Here is a 25,776-nt window from a genome sequence, read left to right as displayed (position 1 = left end):
TATCTCCCACATCCTTGGCAAATTCTATCATAATTACCTGCTTAAATTCTCTTGAATTTTGAAAATACGTAATCAAACTGTTTTTATGGTAATTTTCGCATTTTCTCTTCCAATCCTCATATACGTGGTATTTTCAAGGTGACTATGACATGTGGAGCAATGTTAAATAGACATCATACTAGTATGTATGCTTATTGATAATTTTTAATAGATACCTGTTATCAAATTAACGTTCTAATTGTTTAAATGCCTTATTTCACTTATGAATGGGTGTCGAGTTTTAGCAGTGAACTAGTTATTCCCTCAGAATTTAAGTAGTTTAATATCTTTGTATTTTTCTTACTTTAGTTTTTAACTTCCTTTGGGTTTCTGTATGTCTTGTTCATTCATAGCACAGTTAAGTATAATACTGTTGTGAATAGAAGTGATACAGTTGTGGTACAGTTGACCCTCTATATCTATAGGTCCACATCTTTGTCAGCCAACCATGGATTCAACCAACTGTGAATCAGTACTTCATATGTAGGACATGAGCATCAGTGGATTTTGGTATTTGCAAGGGGTCCTGGAACCAGTCCCTCCTATCCCCTGCAGCTACTGAGGGAAGAATGTACTTACACTGTGCTTAGTTGCTCACTCTTGTTCGACTCTTTTCAACCCCATGGACTGTAGCAGGTTACCATGCCCTCCTCCAGGGGATCTTCCCAATGTAGGGATCGAACCCAGGTCTCCTGCATTGCAGGCAGATTCTTGACCATCTGAGCCACCAGGGAAGCCCAAATTGCAACAGCTATTCAGGAAAAATTTATGGAAATTGAACCTCCAAATATGAAAGTCATATGGTAGTACAGCAAGTTTTCCTTAAACCAAAATAGTTCTTAATAAGCATCAGATTACAGGCCTTTAGTAATAGTTATAATAATTTAGTATTTTTCACCTGTTGTTATCTGAAAGTGTGATGTTTAAAATATGTAGGATGGTTTGATCATAGAAAAAAAAATTGAAATACTTACAATGAGAAAGTCTTAAATAGGCTATCACTTTAAACCACTGACTTACATATTTATAATTAAGAGTTAGTGGTTTCATGATTATATAGGAATTTGGTTGAGTTTTTCCACTATAAAAGTCAACCAACAAAAATATTAATATTTAATAACCTATAAAATACAGAATGTAAAGACAGAATTCTAGCTTGGAGTGGGCTGGGTTTTGGGCTATACCAACCTCCACGTAGGACAGGTTGGTATATATAGACTGAGTAGAGAAACATCATTAAGTATAGAAGGGGAACTGGAAATGGACACAGATTTTCATAAAACAGGAAAAAGACTAATTTGGCTAACACATTTGTATTTGAATCAGTAAGACATAAGGTTAGAGGACAAAGATGTGGCTTAAAGATATAATTTGAAGGAAGTAGTTTAGACTTTTCTTTGGCTTCCCTCCTGACTCAAAGAAATCAAACTCCTAATAAGAAAGAATTGAAAAATAGGATTAGTTTGAAAAAGTAGCTCAAAACTATTGCTGTAATTTAAGATTGAGGTTAACATAAGAATTTAGGAAAATGCATAGCAGTGTGAGAGAGAAAAAGGGATAGAAACAATCTGAAGAAAAAACCAAATTGATAGCATTTGCAACTTACTGTCTATAGAGCTTGAGAGAGATGGTCAAAGGTGAATGCAGGAGTACTTAAACAGAATGTTTTTCCAATTTCTGATACTTACCTTAGAAAAGTCATTCAGCATCTCCATTATCCACGTCTAGTGAAGAAAGAGAGAAGACATGGTACGGCATGCCCAGTGACTCCACACATACGTCAGGTTTGTGGTCAAAGACTTGCTTTTTAAAAAACGCATATTAATTACTGAAATACTACTGTGAAATTTCACCTAAAGAAATATTTTTATAATTATACCATTATTCAATTTAATGTCAAAATTATATAGGATTTAATGCAGTTGTCTAAAACTATACAAACGGAAACAAGGGCTTTTTTAAATAAAAGCAATCATATATTAGGTATTTTTAATTAAGATTGTAGCACTGTTATTTACTGTTTCTAAGGCTGTATACAACATCTTAGTCGCAAACGAATGTACACGGAAGATAGTCTAAATAATTCCGGTGAAGTGGAAGAAGAAAGAGCAAACTTGCTTCCCAAAAAACTTGGTAAAAGCGAAGATGCAGATCATCACACCTACAAAGGTAGGTAGACCAGATGCCTATGTCAAAATGCAATTAATTTGGAAAGTGGTTTCTTCAATTTTGAGTGACTTCTTTCATAAAATAAACTCCTTTGTAAAGATAACTTTGGATAAATCCAAGAAGGAGGATGCTTTATCACAAAGTTCACTTTATTTTACTGTTATAGTAAGCATGATTTTACTCATAAATCTTCCTCATCACTAATTACCATATACAGGCTTTACTACATTATTAACTTACTGATAGATTAGCATATCACTAAATAGTTGGGTTATTAATGTGCAAGTAGTAAAGAACTAGTTTTTTAAAAAAATCAATCCAAATATTTCCATTTTAATGTTACTGTTTCTGCCTTAATTCCCATGCTGAAAGGTTTTTATAAGTCAGAATATTTTAAATGAAAAATATGCCTATGATTTATAATCCTTAGATTACATATAGAATCTGAAAATAAGACATTGTTCTTAGTCTCATGACAAAGAAGGTAAAATTTTTAACAATGCGTATCTTAAATTTAGCTGATTGTCTTCATTTTCTTAGTGTCCGAAAGTATATCTCCGTTATCAGCAAATGACTTTTCTATTCCTTTGGAGAACTGGGAAACTGAAATTTCAGATGTAGGGATGATGATGTGTGAGCAGCTCAATACAGAATTTCAGAGGAAAGTTAATGTGAGTCCTTTAAATTATGATAATATACCACACTTTCTACTGGTCTGTCAGTTCAGTTAACCCTTTGGCAACAAAACACCCATTCAGGAACTCAGCTTTCCTCATGTACTGGTAAAAAGCTGGAATGATTCATGAGCCAAGTTTCTTTTCTAAAATTTTATATTACCCATATTCTTTACCTATGGGTTCTCTTTGTCCTATTTTCCTTTTCAGTTTAACATTTTGAGCCTTCTGTGATTTTTCTTTTTTCTGAACAATTTTCTTTTTGTGCCTAGTGTTTAATACATTTTTTAAAATCTCACAGCAGTAACTGCTTGTGAGGGTACTATATAATATATAGAGGATGAACAGCCTCAGTCAGAAACCCATTTCATTTTGTTTCACCAGTTCTATACTTAAGCTCCTTAGTTATTGTGGTTCTAGTGAGGTGATATTTGCAAAAATACTTCCTAAAATACAGTAATTCTAAATTACTGTTGTTTTCTCCACTCATCTCTTTTTCTCACATGCCTGTATTTAGACAGTTCTTTTTGCCCTCCTGTTAAGACATTGTCCTGCACAGGTTATCAGCTCTCTTTCTTTGCTTTTTTCTTTTCTTCATGGGTAAACTCTGAAATTACTTAAGATTCTGTAGATTTCTTTTGAGTTGATTTATCCAAGGTCACCCTCATCTAAACAGAGAAGCCCTGATTCGTACATTCTGCGTATCTGTGACTAGATGTGGGTATGTTTTATGAAAAATGGTAGTAATTTTGAGTGTGACTCCTGGGCTGTGTTCCTGAAAAGAATTATAATCACTAGCATTTTGGTAAATGTGACGTACTTATGAAAATAACTAGCAATTCCAACCCTCAGTCAGAGCCTTCCTGGTGGGACTGAGCTTACTCATTAACACTTCAGTTTAAATCACTTGAGTTTTTAATTTTTCACTGTTCTAAGTTCTTAGTCATTTATATTTCATGGAAAAGGCTTTGGTCTTAATATAGTCTTGGTTAGATTATTTTGTAAAGATTTTTCAAGTTAAAAAATGAGTGTTTTTCAGATCCGCCACAAAATGATGGATTATTTTACTAAACAGACTTGGAAAACAATTCAACAACATATAAAAGCAATCAACCAGAAGATTCAGGAGTACAGGTCTGTGCTAAAAATTCCTTCTGAAATATCCTAAGTGCTTTGTATTCTGAGTGCTATCATTTTTTAAAAAATCTCATTTTCTTTCTTTAATAGGATCAAAAAACTTGACAAGTTCCAATTCATCATCATAGAGGAGCTAGAGAATTTTGAAAAAGATTCACAGTATTTAAAAGATTTGGAGAAGGAATTTGTGGTTTGTGCTTATAAGAGTTTAAAAATAATTGTAAAACCTCATTTTTAAAGAGCTGCACTCAGGAAAACTTCTATTAACCTTCTACTTTTAGACTATACCATAAAGGTTTTTGTCTTTTAGGACATAATTTAGTTTTATCCTAGATTTTTAGTTAGTTTCATGTACATACACTAAAAATACCGACTTAAGTTTACAATCAACAGGGATTAACATACATACTACTATATATAAAATGGTAAAATAACAAAGACCTATACAGCCAAGTATATTCAATATCTTGAAATAACTTAAAATGGAAAAGAATCTGAAAAAATACATGTATTCATGTGTAACTAAATCACTTTGCTATATATATATCTGAAACATTGTAAATCAACTGTACTTCAGTAAATACATATATATAAAGTTTGCGACTACCTTTTTACAGGGAGAAAGTCTGAAAGAGTTTGCTATCAGGTTTTTTTAATCTGAAAGAGTATATGACATCTACAACATTCTTAGCATATAGCCAGGTTGTTTTTTAAATTAGTTCTGTTTAGTTTTAATTTTTAGTCATAACTACAGTATAACTAGTTTTGTACTTTTAAATTTAGGACTTTCGGGAAAAGGTATTTCAGCAGTTCAGTGCCTATCAAAAACGTGAACAGCAGAGGTCAGTATGACATTCTTAATGATTAGAATATATAACAAGACTTTTTGGTCAAAAAATTAAAATTATATATACTATATTATAGTAATTTAATTTGTTAAATACCAAAGTAAATGCACAGGTAACTTTCATTATTTTAGACTTCACCTTTTAAAAGCTTCATTGGACAAGAATGTCTTCTACAGCACTGATTGTGAAGAAAATATTGTTACATCTCAGGTATAAATTCTATATTTTTGTATGTAATCTCTCAATATTGGTTAGTCCAACTTTTTGCTGTGAAACTAAGTAAATTTCATGGAAGAAATTATTTATTCACAGATGTGTTTGATGAAAGAAAACATGAAAATGCTGCAAGACAGGCTTCTTAAGGAAATGGTAAATCAATATCTAGTTTGGGTTTTTCAAATGGAATGATCAGTCATGCTTTTATGTGTGTAAATGAGAAATTCTTCCACAGGTCTTTCTTTTTGGATTGAAACCACTGGGGTTCTTTTAGTTCTTTAAAATGGGAACAAATTTATAGTAGAAAATAGGGGTGATTTTAAATAATGAGTATCTCCTTAAAAGAAAGAGCAATTTAAAAGTAAGCTAGAATAATTATTTCTTTGTATGTATCTAAGCAAGGTTCAGTCTTGCTGTGTCTTTTGAAGGAAGAAGGGGTGTCAGGCAGAGCAAGAAAGAATTTTCATTTACTTAGATTTGAGGATAAAATTAGCTGATTTCGCAGAGGTCTAGTAGACCTGCAGCTGGATTCTGGGGGAAGAGCTCACCAGGGTAGGGAACAGGGAAGGTGTCTAAAGGGGCTGTCCAGGGAAACATGCCTTTGGCGTTTCCTCAGAGATAGAGGCATTTCTGTGTATACTACAGGATATTTTAATATACTTTGATTAAATTTTAATAGAACCTCAGTATGCTGATAGTAGAGGCCAAGATGATAGTTGTTACTAAGCCAGTTTAGCTGGAAGCACATAAGCTAACTAACTAGACTGATCCTTGTTGAAGTTCTTTTCTAGACTGTGGATTTAATAGTTAAAGGAAGTAAAATCTTTCATTGATTTGGGGTTTAAAAGTGATCTGTCAGTTGATCATCTAAATATATATCTAAAATATCAGTAATAAGCATATAATTCTGTAAATACCTAGGAACAGCCCTTAGGGGATTGGATAGGATGATAGTTTTACAGTGAATCACTGTTCAAAGTGATTTTTTTTTCTTGGCCACAGCAAGAAGAGGAGCTTCTCACTGTACGCAGAGGACTGAGGTCATTATTCATGGCTCATGAGAGAAACAGTATTTGATGTCTAGTTGTTCTCAACAACTTTTATCCAATTATTCCTGTTTAGCTTAGGAAATAGCAGAGTAGCTCTATAAAGACAAGACATGTTACCCAAGCAAGAGTACCTCTGTGGAACCCTCTAAATTCAAAGAACTGTCTGTCCTCTGCTGGATAAGAACGAACCTGTAATCACCATACATGACTTAGCCCTGAAGCCTTTTGTCTGTGCAATACTTTTTTCAGAAAGCTTTGGGAAACCAATCAGTAGAAGAATTGGCTTACTTTTATAGTAATATTTACATGAGACAAATATTACCAAGTTAACTATACTTACACAACTAGTTATTAAAATCTATCATATAAAATATATTTTAAATGTAAACAATTTGAACTAAATATATAAAGTACTGTTAAAATTTACTAGTTTAGAACATGGTTCAAATAATAAAATTTAGTGACGCATAGAAGGGGACAAACTCTGATTTAAAATGCTTACCTGAGTGTAAAGCAGTACTTTCAGCATACTGTTGGAGAGTGTATTTATTCAGCTGTGGCTCCATTGTATTAGAACGCACTAAATAGCCTAACAGAGTTACCATTTTAATTCTAGGTAGACATATTATTAACTCAAGCAGGCTGTTTTGACAAGTACTTTTTAAGCCCGAGGGTTCACTGTAATATTTTGCTAGATTAATATATGAAAATGAATACATAGTTTGCTTTAATTGTGTAATAAAGTTGAAGTAAATGCTGTCACTTGGATGTTATACAGTTATTCTATAAATCATTTTATTTGAATATCCTCCAGTCAGACATCTGAAGTATACCGTCACACCATTTCACTTTACCAGTATTTAAGTACAGTGATAAAAGTGGCTTCTTAGTCTAAATAAGCAAAAAAACCTTCACATCATAGCTTTATTCCACTGTTAGCATCAGCTAAGATTTATTGATAGCGTAGCAGAAATTCGTCTAGTCGAGGCTATGGTTTTTCCAGTGGTCATGTATGGATGTGAGAGTTGGACTGTGAAGAAGGCTGAGCACCAAAAAATTGATGCTTTTGAACTGTGGTGTTGGAGAAGACTCTTGAGAGTCCCTTGGACTGCAAGGAGATCCAACCAGTCCATTCTGAAGGAGATCAGCCCTGGGATTTCCTTGGAAGGAATGATGCTAAAGCTGAAACTCCAGTACTTTGGCCACCACATGCAAAGAGTTGACTCATTGGAAAAGATGCTGATGCTGGGAGGGATTGGGGACAGGAGGAGAAGGGGACGACAGAGGATGAGGTGGCTGGATGGCATCACTGACTTGATGGACGTCAATCTGAGTGAACTCTGGGAGTTGGTGATGGACAGGGAGGCCTGGCGTGCTGCGATTCATGGGGTCGCAAAGAGTCGGACACAACTGAGTGACAGAACTGAACTGAGCAGAAATTCTACTTCAGGAAAACAGTGACAAGTCTGCTATAATATTAAAATAATTCAGGAGTTGTAACTCTTGTGTTCCCCCATGAGACTTCAAAATTAATCCATTATGACACACATCCTTTTTTTATCTCCCCCCCTTGGCCAGACTTCTAAGACCTCTAAACCCATGCTGATTCCCATACTGTGTTGTATGTGTAATCCAACCCAGGTGCTTGCTTTCTCCCAGCTCTTTAAACCATTCAGCTTTGACCTTGTCATTATTAGTAGTTGTGCCCTGAATCTCACTTCAGATGTTAATCATCCCACCCTGCTTTCTAGAGTAGTCCCAGGCTGTTTACTCCACTACTCTTTGCTATGTTTGTTAACCCTCTAGTCCTTCCTTCTTTGCCTTACCGATTTTAGAGTCCTTAGTCCTAGACAGTACTCTCACCCTCTCACCTTTCCTCAGCTTTTTATCCACTAGTTCATACCCTCATTCCACAACTTGAACATCACTTGAGAAAAACAAATATAATTAAGGTTTAAATTTATGACCACATATTTAAATGGCTATATTGCATTCCTCAGCAATCCTTATCCTGCCCTATTTAATTGCCTTTACCACATTTCCAGAGCATTATTGTTTATCAGTACCTTTTTCCTTAATTCTTTACCTTTTGGGGTATGACCTTACCTCATACTTTTCTCATCTCTTTTCCCTAAAATCTAATATGTTACCTGCATCAATACTGGCATTTCTGATTTCTCACACATTTCAACAGCAGATAAGCCTCATTATTTCAGGACAGTCTAATCCCCTGGAGGTACTCTGAATCCTGTTGTCTTTGACTTCTCCCTGTTGTGTATTGGAGAAGGCAATGGCACCCCACTCCAGTACTCTTGCCTGGAAAATCCCATGGACGGAGGAGCCTGGTAGGCTGCAGTCCATGGGGTCGCCAAGAGTCGGACAGGACTGAGTGACTTCACTTTCACTTTTCACTTTCATACATTGGAGAAGGAAATGGCAGCCCACTCCAGTGTTCTTGCTTGGAGAATCCCAGGGATGGAGGAACCTGGTGGGCCGCCGTCTATGGGGTCGCACAGAGTCAGACACGACTGAAGTGACTTAGCAGTATTGGTGTGTATAGCCCACGCTTATTTTTTTAAAACAGTAAAAAAAAAAGGGAGGGGGCTTTAACATCAAGTTCCTTTTTAACTGCTGCCCTTCATATGTAATTCTCAACCTAGCTTTACACAGAGCATAGCAAGAGAGTTTTCTCTAGTTACTATCTCAATTCATACTTCTTACTTGATCCTTACCACCCCTCATAAAGTCCAGCTTCTATCCCTATAATTTCACTGAAACAGCTTTTATCAAAATCACCAGTAATTTTACCAAACCTACCTCTGTCATCTTAGCTTCTCAGTGCCATTCCGTAGTTAAAAACCCTTGGCTGACACAGATTTTCCACTCTTTATCTTATTCCTAACTTCCCTTTTACCTCTTAAGACTAGGAATGAGCTCCATATTATTACTTTTCTTCAGTCTAAACTTTCTCCTTAGGTGTTTTCATCTGGTACCAAATAATAACCATTTCTATATTAATAACTTCCAAATGTAGAAACATTCTGACCTTTACTTTGGACATTAGTGTGTTACATACATTGCTTTAGGGCTTACGTGGTGGTTCAGTGGTAAAGAATCTGCCTGCTAATGCAGGAGATGTGAGTTCAATCCCTGGGTCAGGAAGATCCCCTGGAGAAGGAAATGGCAACTCATTCCAGTATTCTTGCCTAAAAATTCCACGGACAGAGGAGCCTGGTGGGCTGCAGTCCATGTTGGGGGCCAAACTTCGGCCATGACAGGCTCAGCAAGGTATATTAGGCTCAAGACCTGAGTCCTGTTTCCCTAACAGAGCATTCCTTGACCAAATTAGGAAAACTCCTCACACACCAACCAAAAAGAGACAGGATGTGCGTTCATCCTGCCTAGCCAATCATGGGACACCGCCTAGCCAATCATGGGACACCAGCTACCCCTGTAACTGAGACAAAGAACTGCCTGTATATAAACAGCCATGCTACTTTGTTCGGGGCTCTTGTCAGATTCCACTGTGTGGGATGAGACTTGGGCCCTAGCGCGCTAGAAATAAACTCCCTTCTTGCCTTTGCGTTACTGTGGTGGACTTGTTCTCTCTTTCGGTTTGGAGATACGGACGCAGTGCATAACAGTCCATAGTGACTCAAAGAGTTGGACATGACTGAGCAACTAAACATCATATACTGTTACTGACAGTTTTAATAAACATCTCAGTTCTCCAACTCTTGCTTTCTCAGCATTCTCTCTCATCAATAAAGGGGGAAAAAAAAAAAGATAAACCTGTTCTTCCATCTCAGTAAATGTCACTTTTATCCACCTAACTAGACGAGCCAAAACCTAGAAGTAATTCCTGATTGCCTCTTTTTCTTTGGCAGGTTAATTGATGAACAAGTCCTGTAGATTTTACTACCAAAAGATGTTCTACAAATATAAATACTTTGTTACTTCCACTGTCACTACCTTTGACAGTCTCAGCATCATTTCTCATATGGACAATTTCAACAGCCTCCTAAATAGCTTCCCAGCATTCATACTTGCCTTGTAATTTACAGCCTATTTACTTAGCAGCCAATATATTCTTGCCAATTCATAAATCATAATTCACGTGAACCATGAACTTCCAGATGTTCAAGCTGGTTTTAGAAAAGGCAGAGGAACCAGAGATCAAATTGCCAACCTCCGCTGGATCATTGAGAAAGCAAGAGAGTTCCAGAAAAATATCTATTTCTGCTTTATTGACTATGCCAAAGCCTTTGACTGTGTGGATCACAATAAACTATGGAAAATTCTGAAAGAGATGGGAATACCAGACCACCTGACCTGCCTCTTGAGAAACCTATATGCAGGTCAGGAAGCAACAGTTAGAACTGGACATGGAACAACAGACTCGTTCCAAATAGGAAAAGGAGTACATCAAGGATGTATATTGTCACCCTGCTTATTTAACTTATGTGCAGAGTCCATCATGAGAAACACTGGGCTGGAAGAAGCACAGCTGGAATCAAGATTGCCAGCAGAAATATCAATAACCTCAGATATGCAGATGACACCACCCTTATGGCAGAAAGTAAAGAGGAGCTAAAAAGCCTCTTGATGAAAGTGAAAGAGGAGAGTGAAAAAGTTGGTTTAAAGTTCAACATTCAGAAAACCCGAAGATCATGGCATCCTGTCCCATCACTTCATGGGAAATAGATGGGGAAACAGTGGAAACAGTGTCAGACTTTATTTGGGGGGGGCTCCAAAATCACTGCAGATGGTGACTGCAGCCATGAAATTAAAAGACGCTTACTCCTTGGAAGAAAAGATATGACCAACCTAGACAGCATATTGAAAAGCAGAGATATTGCTTTGCCAACAAAGGTCCATTTAGTCAAGGCTATGGTTTTTCCAGTGATCATGTATGAATGTGAGAGTTGGACTGTGAAGAAAGCTGAGCACCGAAGAATTGATGCTTTTGAACTGTGGTGTTGGAGAAGACTCTTGAGAGTCCCTTGGACTGCAAGGAGATCCAACCAGTCCATTCTGAAGGAGATAAGCCCTGGGGTTTCTTTGGAAGGAATGATGCTAAAGCTGAAACTCCAGTACTCTGGCCACCTCATGTGAAGAGTTGACTCATTGGAAAAGACTCTAATGCTGGGAGGGATTGGGGCAGGAGGAGAAGGGGATGACAGAGGATGAGATGGCTGGATGGCATCACTGACTCGATGGACGTGAGTCTGAGTGAACTCCGGGAGCGTCATTAGGAAAATGGAAATCAAAACCATAGTTAGATCCCAACTTTATACCCACTATGACAGAGTCAGAAACCAGAAAGCAAATTTGGCAAGAATGGGCAGGCGTTTTATTTTTGGCAGAGGGTCGGGGCAGGGGAATGTAAAATAATGCAGCTTCCATGGAAAACAGTTTGGTGGTTCCTCAGTTAAACAATTACCATGTGACTCAGCAATTCCACTCTTAAGTTATATACCCAAAAGAACTGAAAATAGATACAGGAATATTCAAAATAGCACACTATTCACAATAGCCAAAAGGCGGAAACAGCCCAAATGGCAATCAGATAAGTAAGCATGTAGTATATCTATGTAATGAAATATTTTTCAGCTGTAAGGGGAAAGAAGTATTGATTAAGCTGACTGTGGATGAATCTCAAAAACATGTTAAGTGAAAGAAAATAGACACAAAAGGTCACATGTTGCATGATTCAATTTACTGTAATATCCAGAATGTATAAATTCATAGAAACAGCAAATTAGGCATGGCATCTTCAGGTATGATGAAAATGTTCTAGAACCAGACAGAAGTGGTGGCTGTATGAATTTGTAAGTGTGTTGAATACCATTTATTCTTTAATATGGTCAGTTTTATGTTACCTGCATTTCACCTGAATGTTAAAAATAACAGCAAAACAACAAAGAACCTTTTCAGAGGTTTCCTGTGCCCTAAAAGCCAACTTTTATATATTTATTTCTAAACCCTAAAAGAGTGCTTGGAGACATAGGCTTGCACAAAGTGAATGAGTGAGTGAGCAGATGTAGTATGTTCCTGGAGGGCGAGTGTGCCTTCTAAAACTTTCAGTTCCTCAAATCCTGTATAGTGTTCATATTTCTATTAAAGTTGATAACAGTATTAGCCAGTCATATGAGCATCTATTATATGACATGCCTGTACTCAGCTCTAGATACAGAGATAAGGAATGAACTGTTTCCTTGTACTTAAAAATAGAATCTATGTATTTTTTAAAGTCATGTAAAATCATAGGGATTTCTATTTTATTGGCACCTTTGACAAGTTGTGTAGGCAAATCAGATATTCACAGGCTGCATTACCAAAGAAGATATTAAACTTGTAATGGTAGTTTTTGTTTTTAAAAACATACATTGGGTCAAAAAGGCCAATAGAAATACTCTAAAACAACATTTGCCATGTGGTGCTAAGTCGCTTCAGTCATGTCCAACTCTTTGCAACCCTATAGACTGTAGCCCACTAGGCTCCTCTGTCCATGAGATTCTCCAGGCAAGAATACTGGAGTGGATTTGCATTTCCTTTTCCAAGGGATCTTCCCGACCCAGGGATTGAACCAACATCTCTTAAGTCTCCTGCATCAGCAGGTGGGTTCTTTACTACTAGTGCCACCATCTAGAGGGAAATAATTCAATATTTTTTTTCTTCAGGAGTACAGATTGGTGAATGAGATCTGTGTGTTGTACTGCCTTGAACTGTAGATAACATAGTTTTGGTTTAAGCTTTGATAATAATTTTAAATAAAAGGAAGTTGGAACACTGAGTGGTCATAGTAATGAAACATATGCCCTTGGTATCAACAGAGCCTTTGTTATTTACCCAACTTGATGTGCATTTTATGCATGTCAAAGTACTATTGTCAGTGTGAGCTTATAATGAGTTTGAAATTTGTAACAAACTTGATGTTAAAATTTTTAAGCTTAGAAACAAACTTAACTGTTCTGTGTAACTCAGCATCTTCTATTATTTATTTAAAAAAAAAAAAAAGATTTTAGAGCAGCAGGCAAACTGTCTTTTAAAGGGGATATACAGTAAAAAAAATTTTAAGGGCCAAAAGGTAAATTTAATGATATCATGTATGTACTTGTATAAACTTGTCAAATGTAACTATTTTAAAATGTAAGGGCCATTCTTACCTTGCAGACCATTAAAAAAAAAAAAGGCAGGTCTGGTCTGAGCTATAGTTTGCAAGACTCCTCATTTAGAAGAAACATTTGAAGGTCAGATATCTCTGTTATTACAAAATTTATTCCTTAATTTATCTTACTATAGTGAGTTAAAGCAACTTTGCATTAGCAGAAATTAATGATTATGTGAATTAATATAGCTAACATTTCTTGATTTTCCCATTTCAGACATATTAAAAAATAAATAAGCATTGTAACTAATGACTTCTATGTCTTACCTGGATCACAGTTTACCACCACGTTGGTGCAGGCTTACCACACTGTGGTCAAATTGTTCCAGAAGGCGTTGGAAAGGACATAGAAGAGAGAAAAATTTTGCAGCATTAGTACAGCCAGGCAGAAACTTAAATACTAAGTTCTATAGACATTATTGCAGAGACTTAAAAGCCATATGTTCCTGACACCATAGATGCCCAGCACATCCTAGTGTGGGCAGTAGACTGTGTGGTTTTTACCTAGCATTTAATTCCTTCTTAAAACATTGGTCTAGGGTGATGAATTCTGCTTTCGATGGCCTCAGGGGCCTAGGGTGAATCTCTCTACAGCTGCTAGAGGTAGTTCTTTAGCCATCCCATCACCACCACATAATAACTAACCAAGTCACAGTTATGTCTAGGTTCATTGATTAAAATGTCGTAAGCATGGGCGAATCATAAGTGCCATGAATAAACACTTAAAATAGAATTCTAAGCACTGTTGGGACTTCCTGGGAGGTCCAGTGGTTATGGCTCCAAGCTTTCACCGCTGAGGGCCTGGCCTTCAATCCCAGGTCAGGGGAGTAATATCCACAGGTTGTGAGGAGTGGCCATTAAAAAAAAAAAGAAATGATCCTTAGTATTGTAGAAATTAGAGCAAGCTCTTAGGTCCTTCCTGTTGGACCTGAAGTAAATTTGACTTTCTGTATTTTCAGTTGTTTATGAGCATCTTATGAGATGTTTCTTTCACATGAAGAACTCTGAAAAAAAATTCTGAAAAAAAAAAAAACTGGGTAAATAGATATTGGAATAATGTTGAACTAGTAATTTTAACAGTATAATTAGAATTTTGCATTTCTGAACTTGACTTTGCTATTGAACTGCGGGTATATAGCTAAAATCTGACTTTCAAACTTCGACTATACAATAGGATACCTTTTAGACTTGTAATTACCTTGTGTTTCCACAAGGTGGACCCTCTATGTTAGGTGTTTTTTTAAATCCATTTCAGTTGTCCAAAATTATGTAATACCGTTTCACAGCCCCTTTAAAAGTTTTTAAATGTACTTTTTACAAAGTCATAGGATGTACTATTCTTCCTATCATATTGGCTTAAAACTTGATGCTTCTGGCTGTGATTCAGTTTCTTGTCACAAAATTACCAATTAAGTTTAAAAATTTTTTTTTAACTCTTTAAAAATAATTTAAATGACTTAATATTGTTACGTTAATAATCATTTTATTCTGTTAAAATAAAATTATTTGTCAAGTCAATGCACAAGAACCTTATTCAGTTCAGTTCAGTCGCTCGCTCGTGTCCGACTCTTTGCAACCCCATGAATCGCAGTTCGCCAGATCTCCCTGTCCATCACCATCTCCGGAGTTCACTCAAACTCACGTCCATCGAGTCCGTGATGCCATCCAGCCATCTCATCCTCGGTCGTCCCCTTATTAATGACTACTAATATTAATAGGACTTCCCTGGTGGCTCAGATGGTAAAGCGTCTGTCTACGATGCGGGAGACCGGGTTCTATCCCTAGGTCGGGAACATCCGCTGGAGAAGGAAATGGCAATCCACTCCAGTACTATTGCCTGGAAAATCCCATGGACAGAGGAGCCTGGTAGGCTACAGTCCATGGGGTCGCAGAGAGTCGGACATGACTGAACGACTTCACTTACTTACTCACTTAATAGTAATAGTAGTCTGATAATTCAAATACTGTATCTAATTGTTATTGAATAAGAATTGTTTTTTCTAAGTCTTCAGCTCCTAAGTATATAAACTTTCTCTTCAAATTTATGCAATGTATGTAAATTTAAATTTATATCCATATGCATGTATATCACCAGTACCATGTGATGAATGAATTGCTTTTTATTTCTGTTCCTCCAGCTAACTAGGATGAGAGACTGGAGATGCCACGTCATATACTTACTTAGTGCAGGATTACACACACTTAGGTGCCGAGTAAACATACATACTTGATTCACAGTTTTAGTTTATCTCAACCTCTAAAATACCTGCTAAGAACATGAAATATGGAAATATAATTTAGGGTAATAGTTTATGATTAATACAAATACAGTAGAAAAAGTTATTTACCTTTGCAAATATTTTGATTACAATGAAAATGTCTTCCAGTTTTATATTTTAGAACCCTTGAGTCTAGACCAAACCAAACTCTGCTTTGGGTATCTTGTACTTTATCATAAATCTTTAATTTTATTTATCTACTAGTTGGGCAAAACCCCTGAATTTGTGCCCCATCTATCAGATTGTCTCTAATTATAGCTACAGTTTAGATATATTCTCAGCAGTGATCCTTTTTGCTTTGGGGGCCAGAATGGTTTCTAAATAAGGAAATTTTTTTCATTTTTTGCTTCATAGTAAAGCAATTATATGGATATTTCTATGTGATGAAGATTGAAATCTTATTTTTATATAGGTTGGCTCCAATTTTTTAAATTGAATAAAATATAAAATAGGAAGCTGCTACTATGTAGCTTAAAATAGAAATTAAGTATTTAGAGGGTTGACTGGCCACAAATAACAGCTTACATATAAAATATACATACATAAATATAAAATATATATATACATACACACACACACACGCTTATAAAATTAAGAGATTGGCTTCTAGTTAGAAAAGATTTAGGTATCATTCCATAGAAACAGAAATTGAGGCTTAGTGAAGTCAAGCGATTCACAGAAGGTTACACAGCATGAAGAGGCAGAGCTAGAATTTTTGTACCATATCACTGATTTCTTATAAAAAGACTGCAGTTCAACAAACTAACAGTATGTTTGCTTGCATCTAGGATTGATCACAAATCCCTTAAGACAGAGTGCTGCCACAAGGGTTGAGCAGTGGGCTCCTGACCCACTGCAGCCACAGAGCAGCACAAGAAAGGTCATGGGAAGTAGTGAGGTAGGTTGTGTGGTGAGAAGTCACAGAGGACATTCAGCTGCTCCACAGCTACCTGGCAACCACACCCACATGATGGACTGGGCACTTTGCTGGTACTTCACACACACACTTCCCCTCCTTTTTCTCATTTAGAGATTCCAGTGGTGGTATGTGTATGTGAGAGAGAGACTGGGGCAGGGTCAGGTAGGGAGCAGGTGGGAGAGCTTCCTGCAGAGGAAATAAACACCTTGCTGAGTGTTGCGGAGCTGGGATCTGGGCACAGGTTCTGCAAGATCCCAGCGGTGTGATGGAAGCACTGTGCTCCTGGACTCAGTGGACCAGGAGGGCAGGCTCATTTTTGCAACGATACTTACTCAAAGGCTAAGTAAAAATATATTCCAGAGAACATTTATTCTTATTTAACTTACTTTCCCCTCTTTGTGCCAAGATTACCTTTTACCTTTGTGCTGGGATGAATATCCTCTTAGAGCTCCACTCAATCTAAACCTTTGTCTCTCACAACAGAGTCTTTAATAATGTTTGCAAATACGAAATTAAAAATACTCTTAGAGGTCATTTTCCTTTTAGTAGAGTTTTTCAACAAGTTGTTACTTATTTCTAGGTTTATTACTCAAATGATTTATCAACTTAACTTGAAAAAGATAATTTGATTTCCCAAGGCACAAACCACAAATACTAAAAGAATTTACAAAACACAAAAAGTTTGAATTCTCCTGTGTTTGGCTTTTGATGGCTCAAAAATAATAAGATTTGACTTGTTTCACAGATCCTTTTTCTAAAAATATCTCTTACCCCCACCCCAAGAAACTGTAACACCCAGGTTAATTTCCTGCAATAAGTAGTCATTTAATTAAAGAACAAAATTAACAGGAATCGAAATGTTGCAGCTGTATTTTTTGTTAGACATTATATAAAAAAAGAAAAAGTATAATACAGTAAATCATTTTGTATAACAGGAACTTAAAGAGTTCTCTAATTGTGATGAGAATAAAAAGGTCTTTTCCACATGGTACTGAAGACACTGCATACACGTCCCTTGGTCACAGCCTCAGTGTGGTGACCCTGCACACGCACGTCACCATCCTCGGTCACACCGCAGAACTGCAAAACAAGGCGGGAAGGCAAACAACAGTTTTCTTCAGGTCAAGTCCCTGGGGTCTCTTCTGACCCCAACAGTTGACACTCCTCAGGCCCCAGAGAGTGAAGGGTGTCCTCTGGTCATTCTCTCACAGGTGAGCGTGGCCAGGATTTCACCTGTGTGTGTGGTCCTGCTTCTCTGGCAACCACAGCAGGTAGTCATGAGCTGAACTTCAGGAAAGCTCCCTGATGAATGTTCAGTGTTGGTATCAAAAATTAAGCACAATTCTTCTCAGAAGAAAATCTCTATGGCCTGTGGAATCTAGAAGTTATAAAAAGACAAGGTTATACATATCTAAGTTTAAATTGCCAAAAACTTTCCACAAATTACTCTGTTGCTATTAAAATCTTTGTGGAAGTCCAACATGTAAAACATGAGGATGGACCTGCCTGGGTTATAGTGATGTACAGCCTCAGAGGGCACCCACCGCTCAGGCCCCATCATAACACACAAGGAGTCGGATGGTGAATTCTTAAGCCTAGCTAAAACTTAGCTTGAAAACTGCTGGGTAGGCCCTTGAAGTTCACAAAAACAGCAGGGCTTTGCTGAACCAGCAGAGGTAATGAACTGATTAACAAATGATTGGATATTATTGTAGAGTTATAATTTTGTTCTTGTAGAGTTGAAAATGCGTTTGTGGTACTGTTTAATGCAGTTAAAAATTCATATCACTAAAATCATTGCTCTGACTTTTAAAAGCTAAATGCTAAAATGTGGTATAAAAATCTTAACATTTCCTGATGTGTAAGTTTTGGGCTCACTCTTAAAATTCTGTCATCTAAAAAAGCTATCAAGGACTTATGAGAGAAAGTACATATCTTTAGTAAATGTCTTTTAATAATGTATAAAGAGAAATGTATTAAATATTTTCACATTACCATACATAGAAGATGCAGTAATTACATCTTTTTTCTGTAACACAGGATTGAACATTAAAAATAACTGAATATTTTACAGAGAGTGTTTATTTCCTAAACACTTTTTAGTGTTCTGAACACTCAAAAGTAAGATGATTTATTCCTGCCCCAAAATGTGCCAGTCATGGGGGAAAACCTTAAACATCTTTAAACAAACTACTTGCTTCATTTTTCCTGCTTTTCCAACCTCTTCTTCCTCCCTTGATATATTCAAAGTCATCTGTCTCATAGGCAGAATTCTGTTTGCCTGCTTTCTATTCCATAGCCACATTGTACTTTACAGAGTAAATCTTGTAAATAACAACCACAGTGGCCACTCTGTGCCAAACAGAGAAGAAAAGGAGTCCACTGTTTTGGTTTAAGGCAGTATCTCCATTCAGGATTTCCTTTCTCTTTGTGTCTGGGGCCTGAGCATCTCTAGACCAAGGGAGAGATGACAAACAGCTGGTGCAGGTGAAGGCTTGGGGCATCAGGCAGTCCTTTGAGGATAAAAGTGTGTGAGAACCTCATCATGGCTCTTCATGGACAGGAAGGGGAAGTGCTGGGGGAATATACCACTTGTGAGCACTGGCATCAGCAGGCCAACCCGTGCCACCCCTGTTCATGGGTGTATTCCCCTTGTATGAAAAGTCTTGATTATGGAAGAATCAGCCATATCCCCATTGGGATATATGCTCCCTGGAGACGGGACCCTCCTTTACTTATAGCTGACTCACAGCATAAGAATGGCACACAATACATATTTGCTGAAGGAACAAAGGCTGTTTGGAAGAGCCTTAGGGGAGCATGAGCTTGTGTTAAAGATGTGAGTATAAACTTAAATAAGGTGGGAGACAAGTGGGATTGGTGGGGAGAGTAATTTCACAGCACTCCTCTACATATAAATAAATTGGAGGGGGGCAGTTGCGGGCAGGTTCTGAATATGAGAGAAGGGGAATACAAGCAAATTACCTTCAGTGCTTTGAGACTAGTGTCCGACTCTGTTTGACCCCACAGATGGCAGCCCACCAGACTCTCCCATCTCTGGGATTCTCCAGGTAAGAACTCTGGAGTGGGTTGCCATTTCCTTCTCCAGTACATGAAAGTGAAAGTGAAGCCACTCAGTAGTGTCAGACTCTTAGCGATCCCATGGACTGCAGCCTATCAGGCTCCTCCCATGGGATTTTCCAAGCAAGAGTACTGGAGTGGGTTGCCATTGCCTTCTCCCAATATCTTTAAATACACATTAACTACTTAAATAAAACTATGTGTAATACTGTTCTACATCCCACCCCTCACCAAAAGTGTTAGTCCCACAGTCCTGTCCAATTCTTTGTGACCCCAAGGACTGTAGCCCAGAAGGCTCCTCTGCCCATGGAATTCTCCAGGAAAGAATACTGGAGTGGGTAACCAGCCATTCCCTTCTCCAGGGGATCTTCCCAACCCAGGGACTTGAATCCAGGTCTCCAGCATAGCAGATGGATTCTTTGATCATCTGTGCCACCAGGAAAGCCTGCCAAGCCCTATGTGAAACCACAGGAACCAATAGCACTTTCAATTGAGTTGCATTCTCTCTGTTCAAGACAATTCTCTGCAGACATATTGAATTTTTTATCTGAACACAGTGATTGGAGACATTTTTCTTTTCCCTTAAAAAAAAAATACCATATTGCAAGTATCATGAAATTCATACAAATAGAAATCTGACCTTGTCAGATGCTTGCTTGATGCATGCACCTCCATTTCATTACTTTTGTATTCATTCAGTTCTTTACGAATTGCTGCCTGGAATTTAAAAACAGCACATTATTTTTCAGGACATTAGAAAGTTAGCTTGGGAAATGAGTATCATGGTCGTGGACTGACAGCCATTCCTAATACTTGCTGACTTTGTTATTTTGTGATAGAGTAAAAAAAATTTTTGTGCTTAGCATTTAGGCTTTTACTTATTTTTATAGCCCTACCAACCTAGTGCAGAGCTGGTGTTCTGGAAGTATTTAGTGAATTCGTTTACTGTGCTGGAGTGGGAATATATCACCCCCCTGCCTTGACCCCGCCCCACCCCCAACCCCGTCCCATGTCACCAGGATACATAACAGATCAAACATATGCTCAGGGCACTTATAAAGTAAGGACCTCAGAATAATGAATGAGGTTCAGCTTTTGGTGAACTTAGAATTTTGCAACTAGATAATCTAGAAGTCATTCTGACTTCAGGATACATTTACATTTTGTGTCATTTGAAACATAATCTTGTTGTTACATGTGGGTGAGATGTGCATCTCAGTCTTTTCAGGGCTTCTCATCTGGCCATCCTCCAGCTTCCCAACGCCCACTTTCATCATGTGCGTCTCTCAGATAAACTCTCAGGCCAGGGTAGACAAACATCCGACACAGCTTCTGGGGCAAGGAAAGGCTGCCAAAGGTGCCTGAATTCTCCCTTCACAGCCAGGCTCCTCTGAGCACATCCACCCTGGGCAACCAACTATAGCCTGTCTGCATTGTTCCAAGAGGATGCAGTGCTTATGTGTATTCATGCATAACCTCACAGGCTCACACTCAGCTTATGAAGACAAGGACCCATTAGCAATTTCAGCACACTTATTGGCTGAATGTATTATGTTCCTCTCCTTTCGGGAGGCTTTAAAAGTTCTGGAAGTCACTCAAAGTGGGGAGGTAGGAGAGACTCTGTAGACAGAGGCTCCCGGGTCTAAGTCTTGCCAGTCTTTCCCAGTCACCTGTTCAATGGCACCTCTATAGGGATAAGAGCAACACCTCCCTCAGGAATATTTTGGAGGATTAAGTACCTGGCAGGCTGCCCCTCAGTCCAGGCAGCCTGAGGGCTCTTGGTGGTGGTTTAGTCACTAAGTCGTGTCTGACTTTCAACTCCATGGACTGTAGCCTGCTGGGATCCTCTGTCCATGGGATTCTCCAGGCAAGAATACTGGAGTGGGTTGCCATTTCCTTCTCCAGGGAATCTTCCCCACCCAGGGATTCAACTTGGGTCTCCTGCATTGCAGGCAGAGTCTTTACTGACTGAGCTATGAGGGAAGCCCATTTGGTAACAACCAAAAATGTCCCAGTCATTTCCAAATGTCCCTAAGGGCAAAACCATCCCCTAGTTGAAAACACAACCCTAAGCCCAGGTTCTATTTGTGATGCCACATCTGGCCAAGCACAGCCTTTTTTTTTTTTTTAATATAAATTTATTTAATTGGAGGTTAATTACTTATTTCAACAGCTGATGGTGCCCACTGCCTCCTGACACATATACACCCCTGAGCCAACGTGCACACGTCTGCTCAGTACCTTATCTGCTGCCGACAGTCTGGTCCAGGGTTTGTCTGCCCGTCTGTCATAGTCCTGTGCTTTCGCCACCTCCACATAATCACTGAATCGTATCAGAATTTTTCTGTCTCTCAGTTCATCAACCGTGGGTCTCTGATTAAGCTAAAATAAAAGATCACCATAGTTAGGTCTCATGTGCCAAACTAGCTTTCTTAGTTTGTTCAAGTACCCTGAGCAAACCAGGACCCTTCTATAAATAAATGTAACCTCTGAAGCTGAAATAAAACCCTAATGCAAAAAAAAAAAAAAAAAAAAAACCACCTCTAATGTGAAGGGCTTAAATTATACACTCTTAAATGACAATCCCTTCCCTTTAACACATCTTGTCAAGGGCACTCACACCCCCAGGAAGCTAGTGGTGCCCTATCTACAGCACAGCTCAAGGAAAGCTGGATGAATTATCTAAGGAAAAATTTTACAGCACCAGCTGTTGCTTTTCAACTATCATTAGGTAAGATTTTCCAAAAAAAGCTACTGATAAAGTTGAAATACTACTACTAGCACTCATAACTCAAGCTCAGAAAGGATATTCTATTAACTTCAAGTAGGATGAGAATTTATTATTATTATATTATTATTATTATTACAGAATACAGTAGAGAAAGGGAACACCAGAAGACCTGAATTTAGAGATAGGGCTTTAGAAGGAAACCAGACTTTACAGACTTGCTACCTATATCAGCCATAGTACATTTTGACTTAACTATTTGACTCTCAGACATAAACACTTGAAGCTAATGAAGTTTTCCATAGTCAGGAGCTTCTAGACAAATGGAAGGAACCAAAGAGTGTGAAAGGTAAACTGACACACTGATATCCAGGCATGCTTTGCTTGAGCACTGTGTAAAGAGCTCAAATAAATGAAGAGCATGCCAGTCAGCATCTGACTTCCTGGAAACAAATGGCAACGTCATTGAGGCCACAGGGCCACAGTCATGTACTCCATGGCTGGGTGAACACATAGTCCACAGGGACATCAGTCACCCCCAGGTCGATGCAAAAGGCACTGCTTTTTGACTTGTCCAGTGAATGAATTCACTGTTGCCCAAGAAGTCACAGGTCAGCATCACAGAGTGATGGCCTGCATCACCCATCTCAGTCTGTCCTACCTTAATATTCAGGAAAGAGATGCTTAAATGATCATACCTTTCTTGTCAACCTTTGCTTGATTTCTCTTCTTTCTTCTTGCTCTGTCTGATCATTCCTTTCTGTGAAAGATGAAAACAAAAGAAGGGAAAAAACAAAGAAGCGGGTTGAGACATTCTCCTCTTTAGCAAGGACATGTGCTCAGATCTGGACATTTCTGAAGGCTACAGGTGTAACAGGAAGGACACCTGACAGGTGACACTTTTTTCCATATCATTGCACTTTGCCAATCACTGCTCAGGAAACTATGCTCTCATTGTTACATAAACACTTGTAGAGGAAAGTTTTCCCATCATCACAGCCTGGTTCTCCTGGGCCCTTTTCTGTGTTAGAAATAACCACACAGATTGATGCTGGGCATTGATTTGCAGGAGAAACAGGAAGCAATTCTCTCCTAATCAAATATCATCTCTGTGCGTATTTACAACTAGGAACATAGATGGCAAACAAAAATGTTTTAGTAGGATAAATTTTATATACAGATATGTGTGTGTATATATATATATAATATATTCAAGTATATATGAATGAATATTGTTAGAACTGTCACTGCTTTTCCATGTAAAAGGAATTCATAGTTTTAGCCAACCAACATAAGATAAAGAACATTTGCCTCAGATTCTGGGCAACATATGCCTGCCTGGAATTCATATTTTCTGGATACATTTCAAATCCAAACATACCCAGGAACCCAGCTGATTCTCCACTGCAAAAGTGAGACACATGACCTGCCTTTTAAAGGACCCAAGTCTCTCACCAAAACTGGTTTTGCCTAGTGAGTGTCACTATTAACATGCAAGCCGTGCTCACACCTACACTTGGAAGCTAAAAATGGAGCAGAGTGCTGAGACTTAGTGTAAAACTAAGCTCTGCCCTGGGGTAAGAGATAATGGATGTCCTATTTCTGGTTCTCTCTGTTGCTAAATAAAGCCGCAGGTCCCTGGAGGGGGCCCAGAATTCTATTCCTGGGAAAGGGACCTCATCTGTCAGCACTCCTAGAAACACCGCCAGGTTTGAGGAAGGGAAATTGTGCAACTCGTCGTTAACATAAGCTCACGTTACCTGCCTTTCTTTGAAACATTTTAAACATCTGTGCATCTACGAGATTTGGTGTATGGGCATTTAACATACTAGCCATTGTACTTTTCAGTAATTTTCTTTAAAAAGGAAGATTCATCTTTCATTAAATGTTTTAGAAAAAGAAACCAGTCCCTGTTATGTTCCTTGTTCTTAATTGAAGTGAAAACCAAAAGAAACCACAATTATAAGCTCTCATCTGAGAGCTGATAACATAATTAGAAAAAAATGTGAAAATACCACATAGAAGGCCAACCATAAGAGATTTAAATGATATGAAACTAATTCTTTAGGTTTTTAAAAAAATTTTGGCCATGCCACGTGGCACTCAGGATCTTAGTTCCTGACCAGTAATCAAACCTGTGCCCCCCTGCAGTGGAAGCACAAAGTCTTAATCATTGGACAGCCAGGGAAGTCCTATAATTCTTCATATTTCTTAAAAACAGGCCATGAACAAATCCTAAGTACACCCTCCATATAAAAACACTGAAACAAGAGCAGATCTTTCTGTTTTTTAAACTGTGGACAACACTGGCATCGTTACAAGGTCATCGGAGCACAGCAGGGGTCTTGGAGGTACCCGGGGAGTGTCCCCCTGCAGGCCAGGTGCTCTGTGGTGCTCAATTCCAAGGTCCTTCCTGAGAGCCTAAGCCACAGATTCTCTGAGCTCCCCTGAGCTCAGAGACTTATTTTCAGACTCAGAAAGCCCTGTGCTTTATACAAAACAATGGAGCCATAATCAGAGCCTCCATACCCAGATTTTCTGGAAATAGTGCCAGTAGCTTGGACAGTCACACAAGTACCTTCTGTAAATAATGAGAGATGCATTATTGCTCCTAAGGCAGTGGTCAGAACGTGGATGATGGAGCCAGGCCACCTGCACATGAACTTCAGCTCCTTCCCTCTGCCAACACTCATGTTAAAAAGTCCTATTACCTTCTGAAGTCTGAGCTTCCTCACTAGGAAGATGGGAACAGCCATGCAAACCTCACGACTATCTGGTAACAATTCAGCGAGGGAACAGAGGCAAGCACTAAGTACAATGCCTGGCACAGAGTGGGCCCACCTTGGAATGACCACTTCTAATATGACCATATAAAAGAGGGCCACTGTGTCTTGACACTCTCGTATCCACAAACGTACAGGCCCAGTTCTAAGTGTTCTTCCAACATGATCGCAGTTAGCCATGAGTCCCTACTTGAAGGGGAGCAGATACAATGTGCTGATATTCTAAGCCATTGACTCAAAGCAGAAAATGCAGCAAGAGTGCAAGCCAGTGCCAAAGGCTGTGGGGATGACGCTCTAGGCTGGACTATATATAGTCAGTCGATCCTCATCTCCACAGAACCAAACCAAACCAAACACCCACCTCAAACTAGCAGTGACATTCTCAAGGATGCTGCCCAGGGCACTCGAGTTGCTTCCAACTAGGGACGGACCTGACTGGCTGAGTGGCAAGGAAGGGACTGTCAGGGCCGCAGCAGGGAGCCTGTTTTCCTGCCCTGGAGGTGAGTGCCGTCAGTCCGGGATCCACCTGCCATCTCTGCTCACCAGGCACAGTTCTGATATTCAGGCTTTCACGTCCAAGTGTCTATGTGCAAAGATTAACACAATTAGAAGCACTTGCTGGTGGGAGGACCTGGCCATCCACTAGAGCAGAGAGGAAGTGACCACTGACAGGAGAAATGGTT

At 38.5% G+C, this 25,776-nt stretch overlaps 2 protein-coding genes across 2 annotated transcripts in view; one reads left to right on the top strand and one right to left on the bottom strand.

Annotated features, from left to right (window-relative positions):
* SYCP2 (synaptonemal complex protein 2) overlaps positions 1-6,894 on the top strand; it is a 68,443-nt gene extending 61,549 nt beyond the window's left edge. The window contains exons 31-39 of the mRNA XM_040248707.1: positions 1,733-1,823; positions 2,068-2,208; positions 2,749-2,879; positions 3,922-4,016; positions 4,110-4,209; positions 4,803-4,861; positions 4,999-5,077; positions 5,180-5,236; positions 6,086-6,894. Coding sequence (XP_040104641.1) covers positions 1,733-1,823; positions 2,068-2,208; positions 2,749-2,879; positions 3,922-4,016; positions 4,110-4,209; positions 4,803-4,861; positions 4,999-5,077; positions 5,180-5,236; positions 6,086-6,160 — 828 coding nt within the window. The 3' untranslated portion in view covers positions 6,161-6,894. The remainder of the gene's footprint in view (positions 1-1,732; positions 1,824-2,067; positions 2,209-2,748; positions 2,880-3,921; positions 4,017-4,109; positions 4,210-4,802; positions 4,862-4,998; positions 5,078-5,179; positions 5,237-6,085) is intronic.
* Positions 6,895-17,182: 10,288 nt separating this feature from the next.
* The window catches only part of PHACTR3 (phosphatase and actin regulator 3), an 88,669-nt gene continuing 80,075 nt past the window's right edge, over positions 17,183-25,776 (bottom strand). Inside the window, exons 9-12 of the mRNA XM_040248706.1 lie at positions 23,009-23,070; positions 21,824-21,964; positions 20,223-20,299; positions 17,183-17,879 (exon numbers count right to left, since the gene is read on the bottom strand). Of these exons, the coding sequence (XP_040104640.1) occupies positions 17,864-17,879; positions 20,223-20,299; positions 21,824-21,964; positions 23,009-23,070 (296 nt within the window). The 3' untranslated portion in view covers positions 17,183-17,863. The remainder of the gene's footprint in view (positions 17,880-20,222; positions 20,300-21,823; positions 21,965-23,008; positions 23,071-25,776) is intronic.

This window comes from Oryx dammah, unplaced genomic scaffold (genome assembly GCF_014754425.2).
Source record: "Oryx dammah isolate SB20612 unplaced genomic scaffold, SCBI_Odam_1.1 HiC_scaffold_10, whole genome shotgun sequence".
In the NCBI taxonomy this organism is placed as follows: domain Eukaryota; kingdom Metazoa; phylum Chordata; class Mammalia; order Artiodactyla; family Bovidae; genus Oryx; species Oryx dammah.
This window is presented reverse-complemented; position numbering and strand designations above follow the sequence as displayed.